This window comes from Monodelphis domestica, chromosome 4 (genome assembly GCF_027887165.1).
Source record: "Monodelphis domestica isolate mMonDom1 chromosome 4, mMonDom1.pri, whole genome shotgun sequence".
Taxonomy (NCBI): domain Eukaryota; kingdom Metazoa; phylum Chordata; class Mammalia; order Didelphimorphia; family Didelphidae; genus Monodelphis; species Monodelphis domestica.
The window spans coordinates 238,107,250-238,129,960 of NC_077230.1; the positions used below are offsets into that span (position 1 = coordinate 238,107,250).

Consider the following 22,711-nt stretch of genomic DNA (forward strand, 5'->3'; position numbering starts at 1 on the left):
GGTTTTAAGAAAAATTAAATAGTGAGTCAAAGGTATACATTCATCAATGAACGGATTTGTCTATATGGGAAGAGAAGAATACTTAGATTTATAACAGTAATAAACGGCTATATGGCAGCTTAAGATTTACAAAGCAGTTGACATAATTATCTCATTTAGTCCTCACAATTACCTTGTGAGATAGGTAGTTATGACACATTACATATGCAACATCTTTCTTAAGAGCAAAGTGCTTTTCTCACCTTTAAACTTGCATTACTGGGAGGCAGGGATTTTTATGTCTATTATGAAACTGAGGCATAAAGAGGTTAAGTGAGAGGTCTAAAATTGAGATCACAGTTAAAAGTAGAACTGGTAACAGACTTTGGTTCACCTGACTTCCAGTCTTGAGCTCTTTTTGTACATTTATCTACCCTTATGACAGTAAGTGACCACAGTGCTATTTTCAGAGGATCACAGAAAAAGAGAACTAAATTGGAAGAAACTTTATACATCATCTGGTTCAACCTAACAAGTCAGACAGGAATCTGTTTTATACCATCTCTAAAAGGGTCATCCAAATCTTGCTTAAATACTCAGTATTATAAACACTCTCCTCCCAAGGCAATCCTTTTAGGTTGAACAAAAACCTGCATCTTGATAACCTTCTCCCATTTGTTCTAGTCTGACCCCCTAATGTAATACAGAATAAGTCTGTGACAGCCCTTTTAACTTGGTCCATTGCAAATGTTTTTGAAAGGCATGTTAAATATATTTAATGGGGAAATGGGGGAAGCATCTTATTTGAACCATTGTAAAGGAATAGAAGGTACAAAAAAAAAAAGCTTGCATTTTAATTGAACTAGTTTTATTTTTTAACAAAAGAAAAGTGTTTTGGTCTAAAAGCAGATGCAGATGTGTACCAAGAGGTATAAGTGACCTGGTACCTAGAAACAAAGTTGCTGCTGAGATTAAATGACAGATTTTCACAGCCCTAACTTAGAAAAACTGTATTTCAGGCTTAATCTGCTTGAACTATCTGAAGATGCAAGGTAAATGAAAGGAGATGCTTTCCCAAACAATTAGGGTGAACAAAAATTTCCCAGAAGTCATATCCAGGGAGTAACGTGGCAGCATGAGACACATCATCAACTCACAGTCTTCTCATTTTCTCCATTTTCTATAATTTTCCTCTTCTTTTCATCTGTTTTTCTCTTGAAGATATTATTTCGATAAAACTGAAGTTCCTTAATGCTTTCACTGATGTCATCCAATGCCCTAAATACAAGTATATGTGGCTTAATTAAATGCACAAGACAAAATCCAAAATACTTTGCATGATGTAAATTCCCACTTTCAAAACAAATTTCATCTCCATTCTGACATATGAGTATACATAAACCTATTTGGTCACAAACAGTTCTATAGTCTATTCCTCATATATCTACCATGATCACAACTTGATATGCTCCACATCAGTGTTTTCAGATTAATTAAATTCAATCCTACTTGACTTAGGTAAAATATACTGAATACAGTCTTTTTTTTTAAATCCTTACCTTCCATCTTAGAATCAATCAATACTATGTAGTGGTTCTAAGGCAGAACAGTAAGGGCTAGGTAATGGGGGGTTGAGTGACTTGCCCAGGGTCACGCAACTAGGAAGGGTCTAAGGCCAGTTTTTAATCCAGAAACCCCTGACTTGAAGCCTGATTCTCAAATCCACTGAGCTACCCAGCTGCCTCCTGAACATAGCCTTTTCTTGACATGAGGTCATGAATATCAGTCACTGCCCATAACACAAGTAGGCCTTTCCTTATGATTACTTGTGCCATTGGAACTGCCTGGATTTAACAGCTATCATCATTTCTCTTCTAATTTGTTGATATGTGAGAAAGATAACCAAGATTATTCATATTACAACTGAACCAATTCTGAGGGCCTAAAGGTTTCTCTCTTCTAAGTTCAAAAACTTTGGTGAAGGAACTACTGACGGGACTAAAGGGTAACTTTGCTTATGTTATGTTATTATGCTTATGTTAGGGTTCCTCGTCTGTTCTAGACAGAGAACAATGACTGTAATTTAATTTCTCAATAAGGAGGCTATACCTATACTGGAAATCTACTTAAGCCCATTAAGCTTTTAGGCAAGGTGTCAGCTATTAAATTTATTTTAAAATCACAAAGCCCCTCCTGAGAAACTAGTGAACAAAAGAATTAAACAGAACAGTACCCTAACATATAAAAGGGTCTTTGTAAAGTTCACTTATAAATACTCAGGAGGCAATGTGATTAAAAAAAAAAAGACAACTATGCTACAAGTATGCCTTACATCAAATTAAGGCAAATGAAAAATTGACTACTATGAACAAGACAGTAAATGGAGTCCTACTGAAGTGGATTTCAAGTCCATATCAATTGTAAGGTCATCATTCTATTTTTACAAAGATTACCAAATTGTTTCTATTTTTAAAACTGCATGGAAATTTTATGAAAAGTCTTTCAACTTCCTACTCCCATTGTACAACTGAAATAATAATACTGTCCAACTCTGAAAGAAATAATAAGATTCAACCAGAAATCTTGTTAATTTTAACATCATGGTATCTCAGCCAATCAAACTTTATTTCAGAAGAAAAGTAGCAGCAAGAGAATTCTTCAGTCACACTTTCAGGTCCTTGATATTAAGTATATATCATATTGCCAAATATTTGCTAAGATGCAAAAGTTAAGCCTTACCTGTGAGAAGCGGCCTTCTTTGGTACAAATTCATATTCTTCAGGATACCAGCGTCTGAATACAGTAGAAATGGAACTTTCAAAGGCAACTGTCCCAAACATACTGAATAATTACCTCCAATTATTAATACTAAGAACTCTATCAGGCAAAGGAATTTGGGTTCTGAATGATTTTTGAAACTGCCCCATTTATACATGTACTGTTTTTTATTTTATTTTCTTCCTGTTCACACCAGCCCAAGATAAACTAAAGAAAGCTGGTGAAAGATCAGAGGAAGAAACAAAAATCATATGCCTCCTATGATTATGCATTTAGATCTACAACCATATCCCACACAACCTCTTATCCCCAATTAAAACATGCTAAATGAGGCTACTTAATGAATCCCAAATATATCCCTTACCTGCACAGTTCTTTAACAGTGCTCACATCAATTATCCTATAATGAAGATGTTTCATGAACTGGGGCATGTATTTGTCAAGAAACTTCTTATCTGCATGAACTGAATTTCCTAGAAAAACACAAAGCATATTGCATCTGTGTATTTCTAGCAAGATAAAACAATGTAAAAGAAAATTAATAAATCAAGTGAGATAATGTGTATGTGGGCTGTCTGTAAAGTGCTACATCCATTTATTATAAATTGTATCTGAAATGAAGATGAACCAAAAACAAAAACCTGAAGTAGCTCATCATTTCCAAATCAGATCTGGCTGCTCTTAAGATTCCCAATACAATTTTCTACACTGCCAGTCCAACTCATTTATAATGAATTTTTAACTGATTTCTAGAGAGAAAACATTAAATTTTAGAGTTCCCACACTCATCTCAGCAGATCATTTATATTACAAATCTATCAATAATCATATTTATACTCATGTTCTCTAAATAACAAAATACAATATTATAAAGCATTTCATTTTAAGTGAGGATGTTCAGAAAAGCATCAATAGCATTGGTTGGAATTAAACATCAAACTGGGCTCAACTTCAAACCTTTCTTACAAAAGCCTAAAGGTAATCTTATCACCTCAATATACATAGATAAATTCCCACAGATGTCTCAGATAACATGAACCTCTCTGGGATTAGCAAGTCTTTTAAAATACTGGCCCTCAAATATGTTTTCAGGACTAATAAATCTCAGTACCTAATATCCATGTCCATGAGGAAATGGATATAAATCAAGTTAGGATATTAGGAAGACATGACTTTGCCTAGTCTCTCTGAATCTACAATCTCACAAACCATCCTATAATGAAGAACCATTTTCTATAAAGTACACATTACTATTGGATTTTACCTGCAAGTGGACAGAGCCCCGGAGGAGTTTGCTGTCGTACAAAGGACAGAAATTCATACTCTGCCTGCTGCAGTGTAATTGTACTCTCCTTCACTGCCTTGGTAAGACCAGACTGCAAGACAGAATCCCCAGCCCCCCATCAAAAACACATGAAGTCAGTTTTCAAAGGTATCCAGGAATGAAACTTCACTTCTAAAATGAGCAAACATAACCGACAGACGGAACACATTTAGAGCTCAAAAGCAAATTGAAATTGCCATCTTTTCACCAATTTTCCTTTAAAGAATCCACTCCAAATCCTGAGATTGTTAATGGTATTTCCATTGAGTCAAAAAGGATGGAGCTCAGAATCCAAGGAATTAAACTCTTGGAGGGATGGGGGGCAAAAACTATTAACGGAAGAGCAGCACTCCCTCTTCTCTCAAAGATGAAGTCTAACCTTATCCAAAAGACTGACTTCAGTAATGCTTGAGTGTCCACAATGCGCTCATGACAGACTGAATGTAGGAGAGAAACAGGACATTCAGGAGATGTTCTCGAATTCCCAAAGATGAAAAGTAAACAAGCAAGTAGTTTCCCAGGGCTGCCAAAGCAATCTTCCTCTAACCCTTTTTTTTATACCATCCAGCAATGGTATAGGATTCAGATGAGGGAACAATAAGCTTGTTATTGTTCCCCAAAAGGCAGTAATCCTTTTATTTGGTAATGTTACCTTCCCATGATGTTCCTTACACCATTCTGACATGCTGTCCAGCAACTCATCTGGCTGATTTATAATCAGGTTAGGACCCTGTGGATAAGGAAAAATTATTAATCACCAAAAATCAACAGAATCAAAGGTAACTGAACTACAAATACTCAAGAGGTATACATGGAACAACCACCAAAAAAAAAAACACCAATTTATTGGTTCTATTTCATTAAAAAAGTACACTATAATAAAAAGTTGATATATTATTTTACTACTTGGTTTATATTATTAACTTAAAACAAGCAATTTAAATAATTTTACATGGACAAGTTGTCCATTATATAAAATTATATATATTATACAAAATTTAAATTTTTTTGCACAAACAAATCTAATGTAGCAAAAATTAACTGGGGGGAGGGTTCAAAATTTTCACAATAAATTTCTCTGATAAAAGTTTCTTAACAATTTTATATAAAAATTACTTCAAACATAACAAAGAGCCACTCCCCAACAGATAAATGGTCTAAGGATATAAACAGGCAATTTTCAAAGGAAGAAATCCAAGTTATCAACAACCATATGGAAAAATACTTTAGATGACAAAAGAGGAAAATAACAAATGAGAGAGGGCTAATAGAAAACAGGTAATTTAGTGTACTTTTGAGGGACCTAAGAGCCAGTGTAGCTATTTTGGAAAGGAGTTTGAAATTATTCCCAGAAAGTTACCAAATTCCATATCCTTTGACTCAGCTATAACTCTACTAGGCCAATATCCCAAAGAAATCAAAGAATCTATATGTTAAAAATATCTATAGCCATTCTTTTCATAGTAAGCAAAAAAGTAGAAATTAAGAGGATGTCCTCTTATTAGGGAATGGCTAGATAAATTGTGATAAATGAATGTAAAGGTATATTACTGTGCATAAGTAAGAAATGAAATGTGCAATCTCAGAGAAAACTGGGGAAGTCCTTTATGAACTGATATAGGTTGAAGTGAACAGAAGAGAAAAACAAGTTATACTATGAAAAGAGAAAAACAACTTTAAAAGATTTTAGAACTCTTATCAATGCAGAGAAATGAGTCCAAATGGAGGATGAAATACCTCCTGAAAGAAGTAATGAAAGTAGAAGACATATACATTAATTGAAAATATTTTTACTTGAAAATATTAAGCAGTGTTCTTAACCTAACAAATTTAAATGTACACTTATTAAATTTACTAACAGCAACATTCCCTATTCCTATTTATTAAGTGACTATGCAAGGAACTCTGCTAGGCAACATGGATACAAAGAAAAATTCAATACGCTCCCTGCAGTCAAGGAACTTGTGTTCCCCTGGGATGTGAAAAATTTTGAAAAGTAAGCAATGATTTTATCATTGCTATAGCAATGGGAATTTATACCTAATTCTGTATTTCCTTTGGTAAACTATCCTGATTATATGGTTCACATTAGCTGTGAATAGAAAACTAAAGTGTTCATTGCGCCAGGCACTGAATATAATTAATTACATTGAAGATTTGGCATTTATAGGAGTGCTAAGAACTCTTAAGCTCATATTCCTTCACTTACCCTTATTTGACTTGTGTTCTATTTTTTATATGCCACACACACCTGAAACTGAACATACCACAGAGACATAGACATATTTGTTTATATTCCCAATTCCTCCTGGGCATTAAACTCACCAACTGGTATTTAGTTGGTGAGCTTGGTATTTATGATAGCAGTCCAAAGGAAGTTTTCCTTTAGCCAAAGTAAACAGATCCATACAATAAGGACTTTTATAAAAGGTGGTTATATTCTTTATTTATTTCAGAAAAACTCTAGGTTGCCATTTGGAAATAATTAGAATGATAGATGAATAACCGAAACTCAAATAAACTTTTGTTTATGTTAAATGCAAGATAGCAATGGTTTAGGAGACATAGATGAACTATGTCCCAAACTCTGAAGGTTCTTTTCTTGCAGTTTAACAACAGGAAAGAATGCCCACTATTCACTGAATCTATTCACTTTATCTAGGAAAGCCTCTGTTATCCTTTTCCATTTTCTAGGGAAGCCAATAACTAACCTTAAAATACCTCAATTTGGAAATCTGGAGTATTAATAATTGAGTGAAAAATAATGCCTTAAGAGTCAGGAAAGTCAAGTTCTTATGCCAGTTTAAAGTTTTATTATTATAAGACCAAAGAATTATATCAATTAAGTCTACCTCTTTAGTGTTTCATATAAGAGGATACTCACTTCTCTATGCATATTCCCACTTAGTTCCTGTTCTAGAGTTTTTTTCATTTTCACAAAAGCTATCATCATGAAAGTCAGATGAAGTTATTCAAGGTAAGGGAATTTTAACCATCTACAAAACAGTGCCTTCTCATTAAGTGTTTCATGAGTAGCCAAAATGCAGTTACCATGTTTTGTTTTCTTTAATGTTCTAGTTAAGAGTGATTTGAAAACCCTAATTATCTTAAATGTAATCCCACTTAGACACATACATGCTGTGCAACTCTGAACAAGTCACTTCATCACCTTGCTGAGCCTCAGCTCTTGATCTCTAAAATGGGCCTGTAATAACTAATACCTACCATACTTACTTTACAAGGTTGTTTTGAAGATCACACATAAGATGATGTACATAAAGCAGATTTTAAAGCATTATATTTAAACTTTTAAAAATTTTTTTGCAGATTTTAAAGCATTATATAAATATCAGTTATTATTATTAGCTTTAATAGAAATGCTGTTTAGTTCTGGTGAAATTCTAAAACTTAGTAATTCAGGGGTTATTGATGCAAAATTTTAAACTTTATCACAAGTGAACAAAACAAACGGAACAATTCAGTTGTATTATATCAGACTTTAAGTATGTTATATGATGGAAAAAATAAATGTGATTAGACGATCTGGATTTAGATTCAGGCTAAACAGTTCTAACACATTCAACAAGTCTCAGTGTCTTCATCTATAAAATGAAAGGGTTAAACTAGCTGATCTCATAAAGTTCCTTCTATTCTAATCTTCAATGATACTAGAAAATGTTAACACCTACTTCAGCCAAAATGTTGAGGTCAGAGTCTGTTATGAGACAGGCCATCTCAATGATCTGGTCCTTCTCTATGTCCAATCCCGTCATCTGCAACAATAATATATACATACATATATATGTGGAAAATATGCAAAAGCATAAGAATATGTGTAAAATAATGCAATATAATGTTATATAAGGCACACATATACTGCATTACCTAGGTTATAATATATAGAACACCATATCACTTTTCACATACATATGCCATATATATGCAGTTATGTGTGTACACTTGTACATACATACCTGTATGTTTTATACATGCATATGTCACTCTGCCAAACACAAACTGCTTTTTTGGTCTGTTCCTTTACCTAAATTCAATCAACAAAAGACTCTCAAATCTATCTAATATGTAGCCTACAACTTATTATTACTACATAAGTTATACAACACAGATATATGTCATATACTGCATAAACTGGGTTATGTCACATATAATGTTTTACATAACTCATCGCTAAGTATACATACTGGTAAATGTATAAATATGAACACATATATATGCATGTATATTTCATACCTGCATGTTGTTCTGCCAAACACAAACTGCTCTTTGACCTGTTCTTTTACCAAATTCACTCCACAAAAGCCCCTCAAATCTATTTATTTGTAGTCTACAACTATTATAACTATATATGCTATAATATACAACACATAAGCATACATTATATACACACTACCTCATCTAGGTTATATCATATGTTTTGCATAACTTGTCAGCTACCAAGTGAGTATATGTGATCATATACGTTTGTAAACATATACGAATGTATGTTTTATACATGCATGTTGCCCTGCCAAACACAAACTGCCTTGTGGCTTGTTCTTATACCTAAACTCATTCTACAAAAGAATCTCAAATCTATTAACTGGGATTAGCCTGAAAACTCCCGTGGAGGACTTCCACGTGGAACCGAGCTCGGACAGACCGCTAAAGGCCAGAATCAGGCAAAGAGCCAACATCTTTCACCCGCCATGAAGTGATTCCCGCCCCCCAACGCCTGTAAGAAAGGCCTCGGGGGGCACCCACGCTGGGTGGGGGGCTCCAGAACAGGTGCCCCGTCCTGTGGAAACCCCCTCTCCCCATGAGGGGTGTGACTACTGCTGCCTCTGGCCCCTCTTCTTCAGCCTCCGCCCCACCCTATCCTGCCGACCCCACCACTCCCATCTTATCCGAGTTCCAACTAGAGCCCCACCCGGGACCCAGCCACCACTCCAGCGCACGAACCCCGCCCTGCCCCGCGGGCAGCCTCACCTCCAGGTCCACCCAGACCATCCTCTGCGCCATGCTCTCCCCCGCCGCCATGGCCGCTCCGTCTCGGAGGCCCCGTGCCCCGAGCCGCCCCCCGCTCCCAGCCAGATTTCGCAACAGCACGGAGCGCAGGAAGCCACTTCGCATCAGCCGGCACTCAGCCACCACGGCCGCAGCTGCAGGCACCTCCTGCCGGCCGGCGCCACCGTCGCGAAACGTCGCAAAAGGGTGTGGAAGACGGCTGAAGGGGACGAAGAAAAAAAACCACAAAACCCGACAGGCACTGCGCCGAACTTGCGGGAGGACCTGCGGGCCTGGTCTAAAACGATGCTGGAACTTGTAGTCTCTCGGGAATCTCGTCTCCGTTTTAGCCACGTGTTTTCCTGAGGGAGTTGGACGTGGTTATTTCTCCTGGTCAATTTATTCGCTGTAAATTAAGCTTACAATATTTCAGTGCTGGCTTGATTCTAGTATCTTAAAAGATTTCAAAAGAGCTTGGTGGAGGCCTCTTCTACACTCTGGGCATCAAAGGGAACCATTTTATGCGTACATAAAAGTTTCGGGGTCTGACTTGGTTTTTCTCCCGAATAAAACACTGGTTTAAGAAGATTATTACTAAGTAAAAATTAGGGGGATTTTATTTTATTTGGTTTGGTTTTTATTTCCCTCTAAAGAAAAAGAAGCAGGTTTGGGGGCTTTTGGCCATTGGTCAGCATAATTTGAATTAGTTAATAATAACTTTGATTTGTGAGCCTCTTTAGAGTCCACAAAGTCCTTTCCTACAACATTCTGATTAGTTGATATTACAAATATTGTTGCAATTTTGCAGATAAGGAAAATGACTGACAGAGATGAAGTAATCATCCCAAAGTTACACAGCTATTAAGTGTCTAAACTGGGTTACTTTCAAGTCCAGCACCTGTTCTATTATAGCCCAGCTGCCTTGGATTACAACAGCTCATCAGCTTCATAGGTCCATTTGCTACTTTACCAGATATGAAAAGAATTTGAGTAGAGGACAACCTCATATAGTATGATCTCCCTTTCATCATTCTGCAAGCCCTTCTATACAAATGTTTGTCATGTTCCAGGCAATGGAGTAGGTCCTGGGGATACAAATGTAAAATGAAACTCATGCAGTACATTCTACTTGGAGGATACAATATTTAAACTGATCATTAAGTTGCACTAACAACTAAAGGGAAATTGAACAGGAACTGGCACCTGGGATGAGACTTGAAGCAAACTATAAATGAGAATGGCAAAATATTAAAAGGAAGGGAAAGGATCCTAGAGACAACTTAAAATAATCTTAGAAATTATTAGTCCAACTCTTTCCTTTTATTCATGAAGAAACTTAAGGTCCAGAGAGATTCTGAAACTTTTTCCAAACTGTCAGTAATCTTCCTAAAATGTTGAACCTAGGTCAAGAACAATATATTCCAGATGGTCTTTGTTTAAGTCAGGATTTTCATCCTAGACACTTTTAATGCAGCCTAAGATGGAATTGCAGTTGGGGCTTATTTGGTTTTTGTCTGCTATATAACATTATTGACTCATGCTAAATTTGTAGTCCTCTAAAACCCCCAAGATCATCTAGACAAACATCTAGCTATGCTATTCTCACTTGAATATGTAAAGTTGATTTTGAACTTGGGTATAAGACTTTACATTCATCTCTATTATATTTCAATTTATTACAGTTAGTCCAATGTTCTACATTCTCAAAATCTTTTGGGATCCTGATGTTCAAATCATTCATTCCTTTTCCCAAATAACTGATAAAAAAAAAATATATATATATATACTATAATATAGGGTCAGAAAAGATACACAAGAAAACTCCCTCTATGATGAAGTCAGGTGAAACTTTCATAGACATATCGACTATTTTTCTAACACCTTAAAATGGAAATCTTGTCTACCTGTCTACTTGTCTCCTTCTGCCAACTGCTTATAAACATTCCCATATTTTCCCCATCTTTAAAAAGCCCTCATTTCATCCTCCCATGCTCATTAACTATCATTCCATATTTCTTCTATCCTTTGTGGCTAAACTCCTTGAAAAGGAGTGATTAATGTCTTCACTTTCTCCCTTCTAACTCTATTCTTAACCCTTACAATCTGGTTTATGACCTTATTCCACTGAAACTGCTCTCTTCAAAGCAACCAATGATCTCTTAATAGCCAAATCCAATGGCTTTTCTCAATCTTCAACCTCAACCTCTCTACAGCCTCTGACACTATTGATCATCCTCTCCTCTTTGATACTCTCTTTAGGTTTTTCCGAATACCTCCCTCTCCTTAGTCTTCTTTGCTAGATCCTGAGATGAGTCATACCATCTAACCACCGGTGTCCCACAAGATTCTATCATCGATCCTCTTGAATCTTCACTTTTCAATGCTGTTATGAAAGCCTGTCAATTTCACCTTTGCATCATCTCTGAAATATACTCACTTCTCTCCTCCAACACTGCCACCACTCTGCTCATCACTTCATGCCTGGACAATTGCTTTAACATGCTGGTAGATCTGCCTGCCTCAAATCTCTCCCCAATAGAATACATCATTCACTGAGCTGCCAGAATTTTTCTTAAATTGCAGGTGCAACCATGCACCTGCTCTATAATAAACTCCAGTGCCTCCCCATTGTTCCCAGCATCAAATGTAAAATATTCTAGCCTTTAAAACCCTTCATAACTTATTCCCCTCCTATTTTTCCACTCCTCTTACACCTTATGCCCAGATGCATACTTCTATGTCTAGTGACACTGGCCTCCTTTCTGTTTCATGGACTAGACACTCCATCTCTTGTTTCCAGGCAGTCTCAGATAGTCCCTCATGACTGGAATACTCTCCTTCCTCATCTTCCCCCACTAGCTTTCTTCAAGACACAACTAAAATCCCTTCTTCTTGTGAACCTTAAAAATTCTCATGCCCTACTTCATAAGGTTAGGATTGTAAACCTTAAAAGAATTCCCAGACCCTACATCATAAGGTTGGGTTAAGACCATTCCCCATTGGGACCATTCACCATTTGGGCAGTGAAGGTACTTGATCAGAAATGTGAGAACTCTACTTCACCATACTTAAGCATGCCTTAGGGGAAGATAAAGTTGTAAACTCTTTGCTGAACAATGAAAAGTACTTAAACCCATACTTATAAGACAAAAAGTTCTTAAGCTATGCCTATTTTAGGACTAATACAAAAGGGTGCTAAGTACCTATAAAGGTCAGGCAATTTGTGAACTTACAAGTGAGAACTTACTCGGAGATTCTAGTCTACTCAGGTGTGAATTACTCAAAAAGATTAGTCTACTCAGGTGTGAACTAAGAATGGTCTGTCCTTTGAAAAATGTCTACTTTGATTGGTAGATGGGAGAACTTGGGGGAGGTGACATAGGAAAAAATTCCCTTTATAAGGAGATGAAAATCTGAGAGCAGTAACAGTCTCTTGAAAACAGTCTCTTGGGACAGGCTCTTAAAAACAGTCTGTTGAAGAACAGTCTCTTAGGACAGCCTCTTGAGGACAGTCTCTTGAAGACAGTCTGAGGGAGGCTGACTCTGGCTGGAACTCCCTCTGAGGAGACTCTGTCCCTCTGAATCCTTGTTTGGACAAATCTTGTGGTGAGTGATAAAAGACTGACTAATCTTTTTCTTAAGGCTTAGGCCTGGGTTGGCCAGGGCTGCCCCGGGCCAGCCTATTCTTTTCTCATTATTTCCTTTCTCTCTCTCTCTCTCTCTCTCTCTCTCTCTCTCTCTCTCTCTCTCTCTCTCTCTCTCTCTCTCTCTCTCTCTCTCTTTTTCTTAATTCCTCATTGTATTAATTAAAATCTCTATAAAACCCAGCTGACTTGGGTATATTGAATAATTGGGAATTTTTCCCTGGCGACCACCTTATATATTGATTTAAAAACAAGACACTGTAGTGAAAACATATTTTCTGCGGTCACAATTTACTCTACAACTCTTTTATCTACTACAATTTAACTCTTCCACTATTTTAATCATTACAGTTCATGGCCTCCACTATTTTAACTCTTACATTCTACAGGAAGCTTTTCCCACCCTTATTTCTAGTGCCTACCCTCTGTTGATTATTTATTTATCCTGGAGGTGGCTTGTTTGTTCATATTTGTTTACTGTTTTCTCTCCCCCCCCCCATTAGATTATGAGCTTCTTGAGGTTAGAGACTGTCTTTTGCCTCTTTTTATATCCTCAACCCTTAATTCAATGCCTAGCACAAAGTAGGTACTTAATAACTATTGACAACACATCAATTACCAAATATGTATTAAGCACTTCTAAGTTCCAAACGCTGTAATAGGCACTAGGGATAAAGGCATATCTTGTTTTGTTGCACTTCACTTTATCGTACTTCTCGGATTTTTATTTTTGTTCAAATATTGGGTCAGGGTTTGTTTGTTTTTTACAAATTGAAGATTTGTGGCAACCATCTATTGAACAAGTCCATCAACGCCATTTTTCCATCCATTTTCCAGACATATCTGTCACATTTGTGTAATTTGTGTAAATTTGTAGTAACACATTTATGTAATTCTTGAAATATTTCAATTTTTTCATTATTATTATAACTTTCATGCTGATCTGTGATCAGTGATCTTTAATGTTACTATTGTAATTGTTTTGGGGCACCATGAAACTCACCCATGTAAGATTTATTTAATCAATAAATGTTATATGTGTTCTGATTGCTCAACCAACTCCCTATTCCCTGCCTCTCTTTCTTCCCTGGGGCCTACCTATTCTGAGACACAATATTAAAGAATATTACATCAACTTAGTTGATAAAGCAACAGATTGACTCCAATTTTGAAAGAAGTTCTGTTGTGGGTAAAATGCTATCAAAAAGCATCCCATGCCTCAGAGAAAGCATTCATAAAAGGAAGAGTCATAATGTGGCAAACTTTATTGTTGTCTTATTTTAAGAACTTGCCACAACCACTGCAACCTTCCATAAGCAGCACCATCAACAGTAGTCATCGGCATCAAGAGCAAGATCCTCCACCGACAAAATGATTGACTCCCTGAAGGCTCAAATAATGCTTAGCATTTTTTAACAATAAAGTATTCCTAAATTAAGTATGTAGGGTTTTTAGACATGATACGAATTACATACTTAAAAGACTACAGGGTAGAGATAACATAACTTTAAATGCATTGCAAAACCAAAAAATTCATGTGACTCACTTTATTTCAGTGCTCTGGAAGCAACCTACAGCATCTCTGAAGGGGGCCAGTACAAAGATAAATTTTTTAAAATCTTTTAAGCAATAAATTGACAAACATTTATTAAGCATTTACTATGTGCCAGGTAAGCCCTATGCAAAGCCTTGAGAATACCAAGAAAAAGAGAAAACAGTTCTGCCTTTAAGTAACATATTTTAATAGAGACAACATATATGTAAGACATGTTATGCTTGTGTTATATATGTATCTATGTACCTACATATTTGTAATATATATATATATATATATATATATATATATATATATATATATATATATATATATATATATGATACATACAAAGTAGATTCAAAATAGCCTTAGTGGGAAAGACACTAGCTGCTCTGCATCAGATAACATCTCCTACTGGAAAAAGTGAAGCCTGAAATGAGCCTCAAGGAAGCTAACTATAATGTGGATGACTGGTCTATGGGGGCCAATCCTTAGAGCTTGTGCAGACATTCCCTGCCTGGTTCAAGTCTACCTCATGGAATCTTGGGGAAAGCCCACTTCTGTACATACAAAGACTTGAAATGCCAAGTCACACATGTCAGAAGAACTGTAACCGTGAAAATGTGGTTTGCCAAGACTGTGAATTGCCAAAACTGTAAAGGTTTCGGCCAAACTGTAAAGATAATTTTTAGTATCTTGATTTTAAAAAAATCTAAAATTAAGTGGTCGCCATGGGAAAATTCCCAAATATGAAAATACCCAAGTCAGCTGGGTTTTAAGGAAATTTTAATTAATACAAATGAAGGAATTAAGTTAAGAAAAGGAGAGAGAGTGAGAGAAAGAGAAAATAGTAGAAAGGGCTTAGGCCAAATGGCCTAGGCCTGAGCCTAAGGAAGAGCGAGTCACTCTTTATCACTCACCAGAAGATCATCTCAAGCAAGCTCCAGTCCTCCACTGAACTCTTGAACTCCTCCACTGAATTCAATCCTTCTCCTTTTAAAGAAATTTTCTCTTATGTCACCTCCCCTAAATTTTCACATCTACCAATCACACTAGACACTTTTTCCCAGGACTGCTCATTCTTAGTTCTCATCTTCTTTTGTTCTCACCTTCTCTAGTTATATTAAATCTACTGAGTACTTCACACCTCTTTTGTTAAGCTTGCCTTTTGTAAGTTGCTTGACCTTTTAGTGATTAATTTAACCTTTATAGGTACTTAGTACCTTTTTGTATAAGATCTAAAAACAGACCTAGCTTAAAGTTCTAGCTTTACTATAAATATGAGTTAGGGACTTTTCATTGTTTAATCAGGAACTTTCAACTTTATCTTCCCCTAAGGCATAGTCTGAGTAGGGTGGAGTAATTTTTAAAGTTCTCAATACATTCCTGACCAAGTATCTCCATTGTTAAAAATGGGGAATAGCTTAATCAAATCTTCTAAGGTACAGTCTGAGCAGTTTTTAAGATTCACAGCACAGCAACAGTATTCAGGGAAGTACCACTGGTGTCTATGGAATTTTGAACAACAGGAAAAGTTTCTGCATTGGAGAATTCAGCAACCCCTTGAAGGGAGACCACCACAAAATAGGGCAACCTTGGCAGTCTGATTAGACATTGCCCTGTACCAAGGTGAAATGTGAAAAGAACAGGTAGCAGCATTATATAACTGCTGTATGTTTTAGTTCTTGAAGTACTAGCCTACCAACTATTTATAGCTATATGTGTGGTCAAACGGGTTGGCAAACCTTTTCTGTAAAAGACCATATAGTACATATGCAGGCACAGTACTTTCCAGGCACAGAAGCATTTGAGGATATTATGCATGTTACTTATTTAATAACAAGAGAGAAAACATTTCCACAAATTTTTTGGATAAAATTCAATACATAATGATCATAATTGAATACAAGTTTTTGAAATATAGGTCTAGAAGAATCAAATTCTTTTCTGGAAGATAAAATTTTCCTTGGTTGGGGATTCAAAGTTAGGATTCCTTTTCATCAAAATTAAATGCAAATTTTCATCTGTTTATGCTGATATGTAATGAGATTTTATGTATTTCATCTTCTAAGACAGAAAAGCAGCAAGGGCTAGGCAATTGAGGTTGAGTGACTTGCCCAGGATCACAGAGCTAGGAAGTATCTGAGGCTACATTTGAACCCAGGTCCTCCAGACTCCAGCCTAGTGCTCCGCCCCCTGAGCTACCTAGCTGTTCCCATATTTTTCATATATGAACTGCAAAATACTGATATCATAAGCATATGATTTTAATTAAGCTAATAATTATAAACAAGTTTATTTTCTTGGGACATCTATTTGGCTATTACAATCAAAATAACTTAATTAACTTACCACCACTAAAGATTTTCCTTTCTTGGAAACTTACTTTGGTTGTAGCTTTGTTTTCACTTAATTTTTTGCCAAGAAATTCTGCTGTGCTGAAATTTTCTATTTTAAATTTTCTAATTTTTCTGACTGTTGCTGTCCTATAAGTTGGGAAAATTTTAGTGCATAGGTCAGCATGTGGACAAAACTTTTTATTCTTTTAGCACAGCTGGAGTATCCTTGCCATCTCATCAGATAGCAAAATAATTTTTACTCTGCCTTGAAAGTGAGACATTAGAAACTTTTCTCTGCTTTTCTTGTTTTGACACAATGAGTATGCAGTAGTAATTAAAAAAAAACACATACTACAACAATACATGCAGCACCAACAATACAGGTGACATGCCTTGAAAGATTGTCAAATTATAACTTCATCACTGTAGTATTTAGTATTTAGCAGCAGGGTGAACTGATGAGAGATCCACATATGGTCTATGTCACAACTCCCCAACTCTACTTTTGTAGTGTGAAAGCACTCTTAGTTATATGTAAACGAATGAGTGTTGATGAGTTCGAATACAACTTTATTTATGGACACTAAAATTTGAATTTCATATAATTTTAACTTGTCACAAAATATACTTTTTTTCTATCCAATTTAATTTTTTTTTAAGTGCTTAGTTCTCAGGCTGTACAAAAACAGGCCAGAATTGGATCACAGGGACATAAGTTAATGACGTCTATGGTAGAAGCAAATGCCAACACTTCACTCCATGCAGGATAGACTGCATTTTGCTTAAAAGTCATCAAGACATTCCTCTAAACTTGGTTGGCTTGGGGTTTTAAGGACCCAGACTATTAACCCCCTTTCCCCATCACTGGAGTATAGGGCAGAAGGTAGGATATGGAAGGTCTCCTAGATACTTGGCTCTCAGATCAGATAGGAGCTTCCCTCAACTGAATCAACTTATGGAGTTATCAATAGCTATCCTTATTGAATATCTTCTTCCTGCCAACTGCTCATGAGAACTCAATCTATTCTTTTTTAGCTGCTAAATGACCTGAATATCTCATTTTGTTTTAGGATTAACCTTTATTTTTTGGATACTGGTCTGAGTTGGACCCAACATACACCATAGTTATATATAACCTAGTGCTGTTACAAATAATGTTTTTTAACATACACTATGATTCTTCTCATCTTTAACATTTCTCTTTGTGTAAGAATAAGCTACTTGTCCCATATGTGATCCATATTTGTACATTGATTACATTTTAACTGCCCTCTTTTGGGGAAATCCCTTATACTAATGATGGCAAACCTTTTAGAGACCAAGTGCCCAAACTGTACCCTTCACATGGCACGGGAGTTGTCCCCTTACCCCAGACAGGGAAGGGAGGAAGCTCTCCCATTGGCCAGTGGTCAGAGGGGCGAGGGAATTGAGGAATGTCCTCAGATCTCTGGATAGGGGGAGGGGAATAGCTCCACCCTGAGTCCCTCCAGCTTTCTAGTAACAAATTCTGGCAGGCAAAATCAGCTGTGCCCACAGAGAGAGTTCTGCATTCCCTTTTTGACATATGTGCCATAGGTTCACCATCACTGGACTAAGGACACTCTTCATGGCTGTGGTTCCTCTATATTTGAAAAGAACTCTGGATAAATGGAGATTTTGAACCTCTAGACTTCATCCCCCACAAGTCCCTTAGTATTTCCCAAAATTCCCTTTTCCTGTGTCCCTGTGTTTTGCGTGACTGTATTTAAATGGCTATAACTCCTCCTTCTCTCTCTTTTTGGACCTGCAACCAGGCTAAATTCAGGCAGTTGTTTTGCCCTAGTTATTATTACTGAAACTTTTTAAATATAATACTTAGTTATTGAATATTAATCTTAAAACTCACATTTTGGCTTACCACTGTGAATTTTAGTTTTACTCCACCCCGCTTAGTCTTTAGAATTCTGGCAACAAGGCATGTATACATGCCCACTTACAGATTAAGTGTGGGGGAGGAAGGTCCACGACCTGGTATGTGCTAACAAGCGACAAATCAGAAACAACTGACTGACCCCTGGGTTATTCAAAGCCAAGTTTAAGCCACCATTGGTACATGTAAGACATAGGAAGTGATGTAAAGAACTGCTTTTATATTTCACTTCATTTCCTATGCAAGGGACTGGCCCTTGTGAATCTTAAAAACTACTCAGACTATACCTTAGAAGATTTGGTTTAGCTGTTCCCTTATTGTAACAATGGAGATACTTGATCTACCAAGAATCAGGAATGTATTGGGAACTTTTAAAATTACTCCACCCTAATTAGACATACTTTAGGGGAAGATAAAAGTTGAAAACTCCTGATTGAGCAATGAGGGTACTTAACTCACACCTAATAGTGAAGCTAGAACCTTAAGATAGGTCTATTTTTAGATCTAATACAAAAAGGTGTTAAGTACCTGTTGTAAACCTTAAAATTTCTTAGACTTATAAATGTTGGAAATTTCACCATTGGGAAATTTCATACTTGAAAATTTTCCTACTGATAGTCTATTGGAATGTTAACCCCCTTGGCATGGGAGGGTCTTTCTCCTCCCTACTTAAGATTACTTTAGGACAGAAACCTTTTGCTTAACAATGGAAAGGGCTTTGACCTATGCTTAAGCATAGAACAGGAAATTCTTTGAGTCATGATTGATTTTAGAATTGATACAATAGAGATACTTGGAATGACAGAACCAGGTTTTAGAACTTCCAATCTCCACCCTCCTCAGGGTAACAGGATTTAGGAAGGGCTGCAGCAAAGGATCAAGATTTAATTATTTGAGAATATGACCTTCAACAGACATGTGCAAAGCCACAGACCTCTGGGCGGTCCTGGGTTAAGCTAGAGCCACCATTGGCACAGGGAAGACATGGACAGTGATTGGTAGATGTGAGAACTGAAGGGAGGGAACTTGGATGGTTTCCTTAAGGATAGAGGGGTCTGAGGACTGAAGGAGGTTGGAGAGGTTTTGCTCTGAGAGGTTGTGCTCTGAGAGGCTTGCTCTGAAGGAAGCTGGAGGTGGAGGCCCCTGAGACTGTTTCTCCATTTTGGTCATGTGAGTGATAGGGACTGATCTCTTTTCTTTGCCTCAGCTATCTAATGGCTTGGGCCTTTTGGCCCAGCCTAAACAGAGGGGGTATTTGGGCCCTATTCCCTTCTCTCCCCTTTCTCTCTCTCTCTCTCTCTCTCTCTCTCTCTCTCTCTCTCTCTCTCTCTCTCTCTGATACCTTTCTTCCTCTTGTTTGTAATTAAAAACTTCATAAAAGGTTGACTGCAAGGAATTACATAGCTGAATTCCTTGGCGACCTTAAATTAATATTATTAATAAAATTAATAAATTAATATATATCAGTCTTTTAAAGTGATTTCCTTGTCACATTGTGGCGACCACGAAGGGATTCTAAAGAATTCTCTCAATAAACTTCTGAAATTCCTTGCCTTTTTATTCTACCATCTCACCACTTAGTCCCTTTTAACAGCAAACTTGGCTTAAAGACACAGCTGCTAGAACATGTGAGTATAAAAAACTTTTTCTCTCTTCTCTTTTCTCCTTAAGTTAAATTGGAATCAGCAGTTTTTCTTTTTCTTCCTTTTACTCTTAAGGGACAGCTGGGTAGCTCAGTGGATTGAGAGCCAGGCCTAGAGACAGAAGGTCCTGGGTTCAAATTGGACCTCAGATACTTCCCAGCTATGTGACTCTGATAGTTAGATAGAAAACAGCTGTTTTAAATCTCAGCAACAGGACCCTAAAGTCCTGGCTGGAAGAGGTTTTTCTAAATATCCTTTCCCTTAAGGAACAACTTCCTAGATTAGGGGGGAAAAAAAACCCTGTGGAAAGTTTGTTGCTTTGCCCTGCTCCCCATGTGTTTTGTGAAATTACAAAAAAAAAAAAAAATATATATATATATATATATATATATATATATATATATAAATGAGTACTACATTCTTTGACATTTATATGGCAGCTGAAGAATTAGGGGCATTGAGGAATGCAGGATACCTCCAAATTTTTATATTAATAGGTACTGTCATTTTTTTACTCCTCAATACTATATTTAGAGATGCTAAAATAAAAAAATATTGAGGATAAAATAGAAAAAATTGAGGATAAAATGCAAGCCCAATTAGAAGATCTAAAATGTTTCTTACAGGATCAATGGGCAAACACCCACTCTACCAGAAACAGACCTTTGAATGAGGAAATTTCCTTCCCTGAAATAGAGATGGAAAACACCTTCCCTATAGCCCAGTTAACAGACTGCTTCTCTCGTGCAGTACAAATCTTGACTGAATTTAATCCCCAAAACCCTTCCCCTGCAATCCAAGTTTCTCATGTTCCCTCTCCTACAGAAAACCAAATTCCAACGCAAAGGAGATCTTGTCCTCCTAGAGAAACCTATCCTTGTCAAACTGACCCACAGGTACAAAATTCAACTAGAGGCCTGTTTCCTCTAAGAGAAATACCTGAAATAGGACGGAATGGGGATGTGGTGACTTTAAGACATAGGATACCGTTACTCCCCAAGAAATAAATGAATTTACATGAAATATCCCCACATATGAACAAGATCCTTTTCTTATAACAAAAAAGATGGGAGACATATTTTTTCAGTATAATCCATCTTACAAGGATGTTGAGAACTTACTACAGGCTTTTTTAAGTGAATGTGAAAAAAATAAAATAATTGCTCATGTCAACAAAACCCGGGGGTGTAATGCAGCACATTGGCCATCTCAGGATCCCGAATGGGACTATAACAATCCTGAGGATTATCTACAACTATACCGTTGTAGAGAGGCCATCCTCATGGCAATGAAGGAATGTGCAGACAGTACAGATAAATGGATGGAACTTGAAAAAATTAAGCAAAAGGAAGAAGATACACCTTCCAGATTTATGGATAGAATAATCGAGTTTGGGGACAGATACTTAGATTGGGACCTAACTAAAGAGAGTAGTTTAAGACAAGTTAGAAGGATCTTTGTAAATAACTCTTGCAAAGCAATTAAGAATTATTTTAGAACACAATGCCCAAGATGGTCAGATATGGACCTTGAAGAATTGCGAAAAACAGCTATATATGTTTTAAAGGGAAACAAAGAAAAGGAGGAAGAAAATAATGATGACATGGAGGAAATGAAGAAAAAAATAAGATATTTAATAGATAGGATAACTAAATTAGAAAGTGGGCATGATAATGAACCAACGACAATTGCCCCTCTCCAGAAATCCAATTATCAGTCCATTACTTGCCACTTCTGTGAGAAGAAGGGCCACAAAATGATGGAATGTAGAACCTTTCTTAAGATGATTGGAAGGTATACACAGTTTAATAATAGCTTTAGAAATAATAACTATAGAAATGATGATAATGGTTATAGAAACCAGAATTCTAGAAATTATAATAATGACTATGGAAATAACTATAATGAATATAGAAATAAGAACTTTAGAAACCAGAATTATAGAAATAGGAATTGGGAAAATAATAACAATGCTCCAATTGAAGAAAATTATAATGATAATGAACAACAACAATATATGAGAAATGGAGCTCATCCAAAAAATACTTGAGGTACTAATGACCCTCAGAGAGGTGCCCTTCAGGGGGCTGCCTAAGGAATATCCAAAACACAATGATGGTGTCCGGGGGGAGGGGGGGCTGGGGAACAGGAATCAGAGGATACAACCTTTGATTTCCCAGACCTTGATGTCCTACTACCCGTTGTCCCTATTCACTGCCCCCCCATACTAATGAACCCCATGTTACCTTAAAGGTGGGTAACACCTATTATGATTGTCTATTAGACACCGGAGCTTCCTGGTCTGTATTAAAGAGAACACCTGATTTATAATGTTATTTTGTTGGCTCATAAAATGTAATGGGAGTATCAGGAATAACCCAAAGAGTTAAAAGACTTCCTCCTAGAATGGTGTCTGTAGGACCCCTAGAGGTACAACACTCCTTCCTTTTGATGCCTGACTCCCCTTTAAGTTTGCTGGGGAGGGACCTTCTATGCAAACTCAGAGCCACAATAACCTGTTTCCCAGATGGCTCATTATCATTAGAAGTACCAG

The 22,711-nt window shown here is 36.7% G+C and overlaps 1 protein-coding gene across 2 annotated transcripts; it reads right to left on the minus strand.

Moving 5' to 3' along the window:
• Window positions 1–830: 830 nt before the first annotated feature.
• On the minus strand, window positions 831–9,311 carry REXO2 (RNA exonuclease 2). Of its 2 annotated transcripts, XM_001381148.5 has the most exons (7): window positions 9,068–9,311; window positions 7,771–7,854; window positions 4,734–4,811; window positions 4,022–4,133; window positions 3,122–3,230; window positions 2,719–2,772; window positions 831–1,257 (listed from the first exon to the last, which is right to left on the minus strand). In XM_001381148.5, the coding sequence occupies exons 1-7, from the start codon at window positions 9,209–9,211 to the stop codon at window positions 1,128–1,130; spliced, it is 711 nt and encodes a 236-aa protein (XP_001381185.2). In that variant the 5' UTR covers window positions 9,212–9,311; the 3' UTR covers window positions 831–1,127. The 2 variants fall into 2 exon arrangements, with proteins under 2 accessions (XP_001381185.2, XP_056650341.1); XM_056794363.1 differs by lacking the exon at window positions 3,122–3,230 and having other exon boundaries at window positions 9,068–9,298.
• Window positions 9,312–22,711: the final 13,400 nt, after the last annotated feature.

What these genes read in the sequence shown, in the direction of transcription:
- REXO2 (XM_001381148.5), bottom strand. Translation starts at nt 9,211, where the DNA reads ATGCGAAGTGGCTTCCTGCGCTCCGTGCTGTTGCGAAATCTGGCTGGG. An exon ending in ACCTCAACATTTTGGCTGAA is followed by an intron (nt 4,812 to 7,770) that starts GTAGGTGTTAAC and finishes CCTTATCCACAG; the next exon opens with GGTCCTAACCTGATTATAAA. An exon ending in GGGGCTCTGTCCACTTGCAG is followed by an intron (nt 3,231 to 4,021) that starts GTAAAATCCAAT and finishes GTGTTTTTCTAG; the next exon opens with GAAATTCAGTTCATGCAGAT.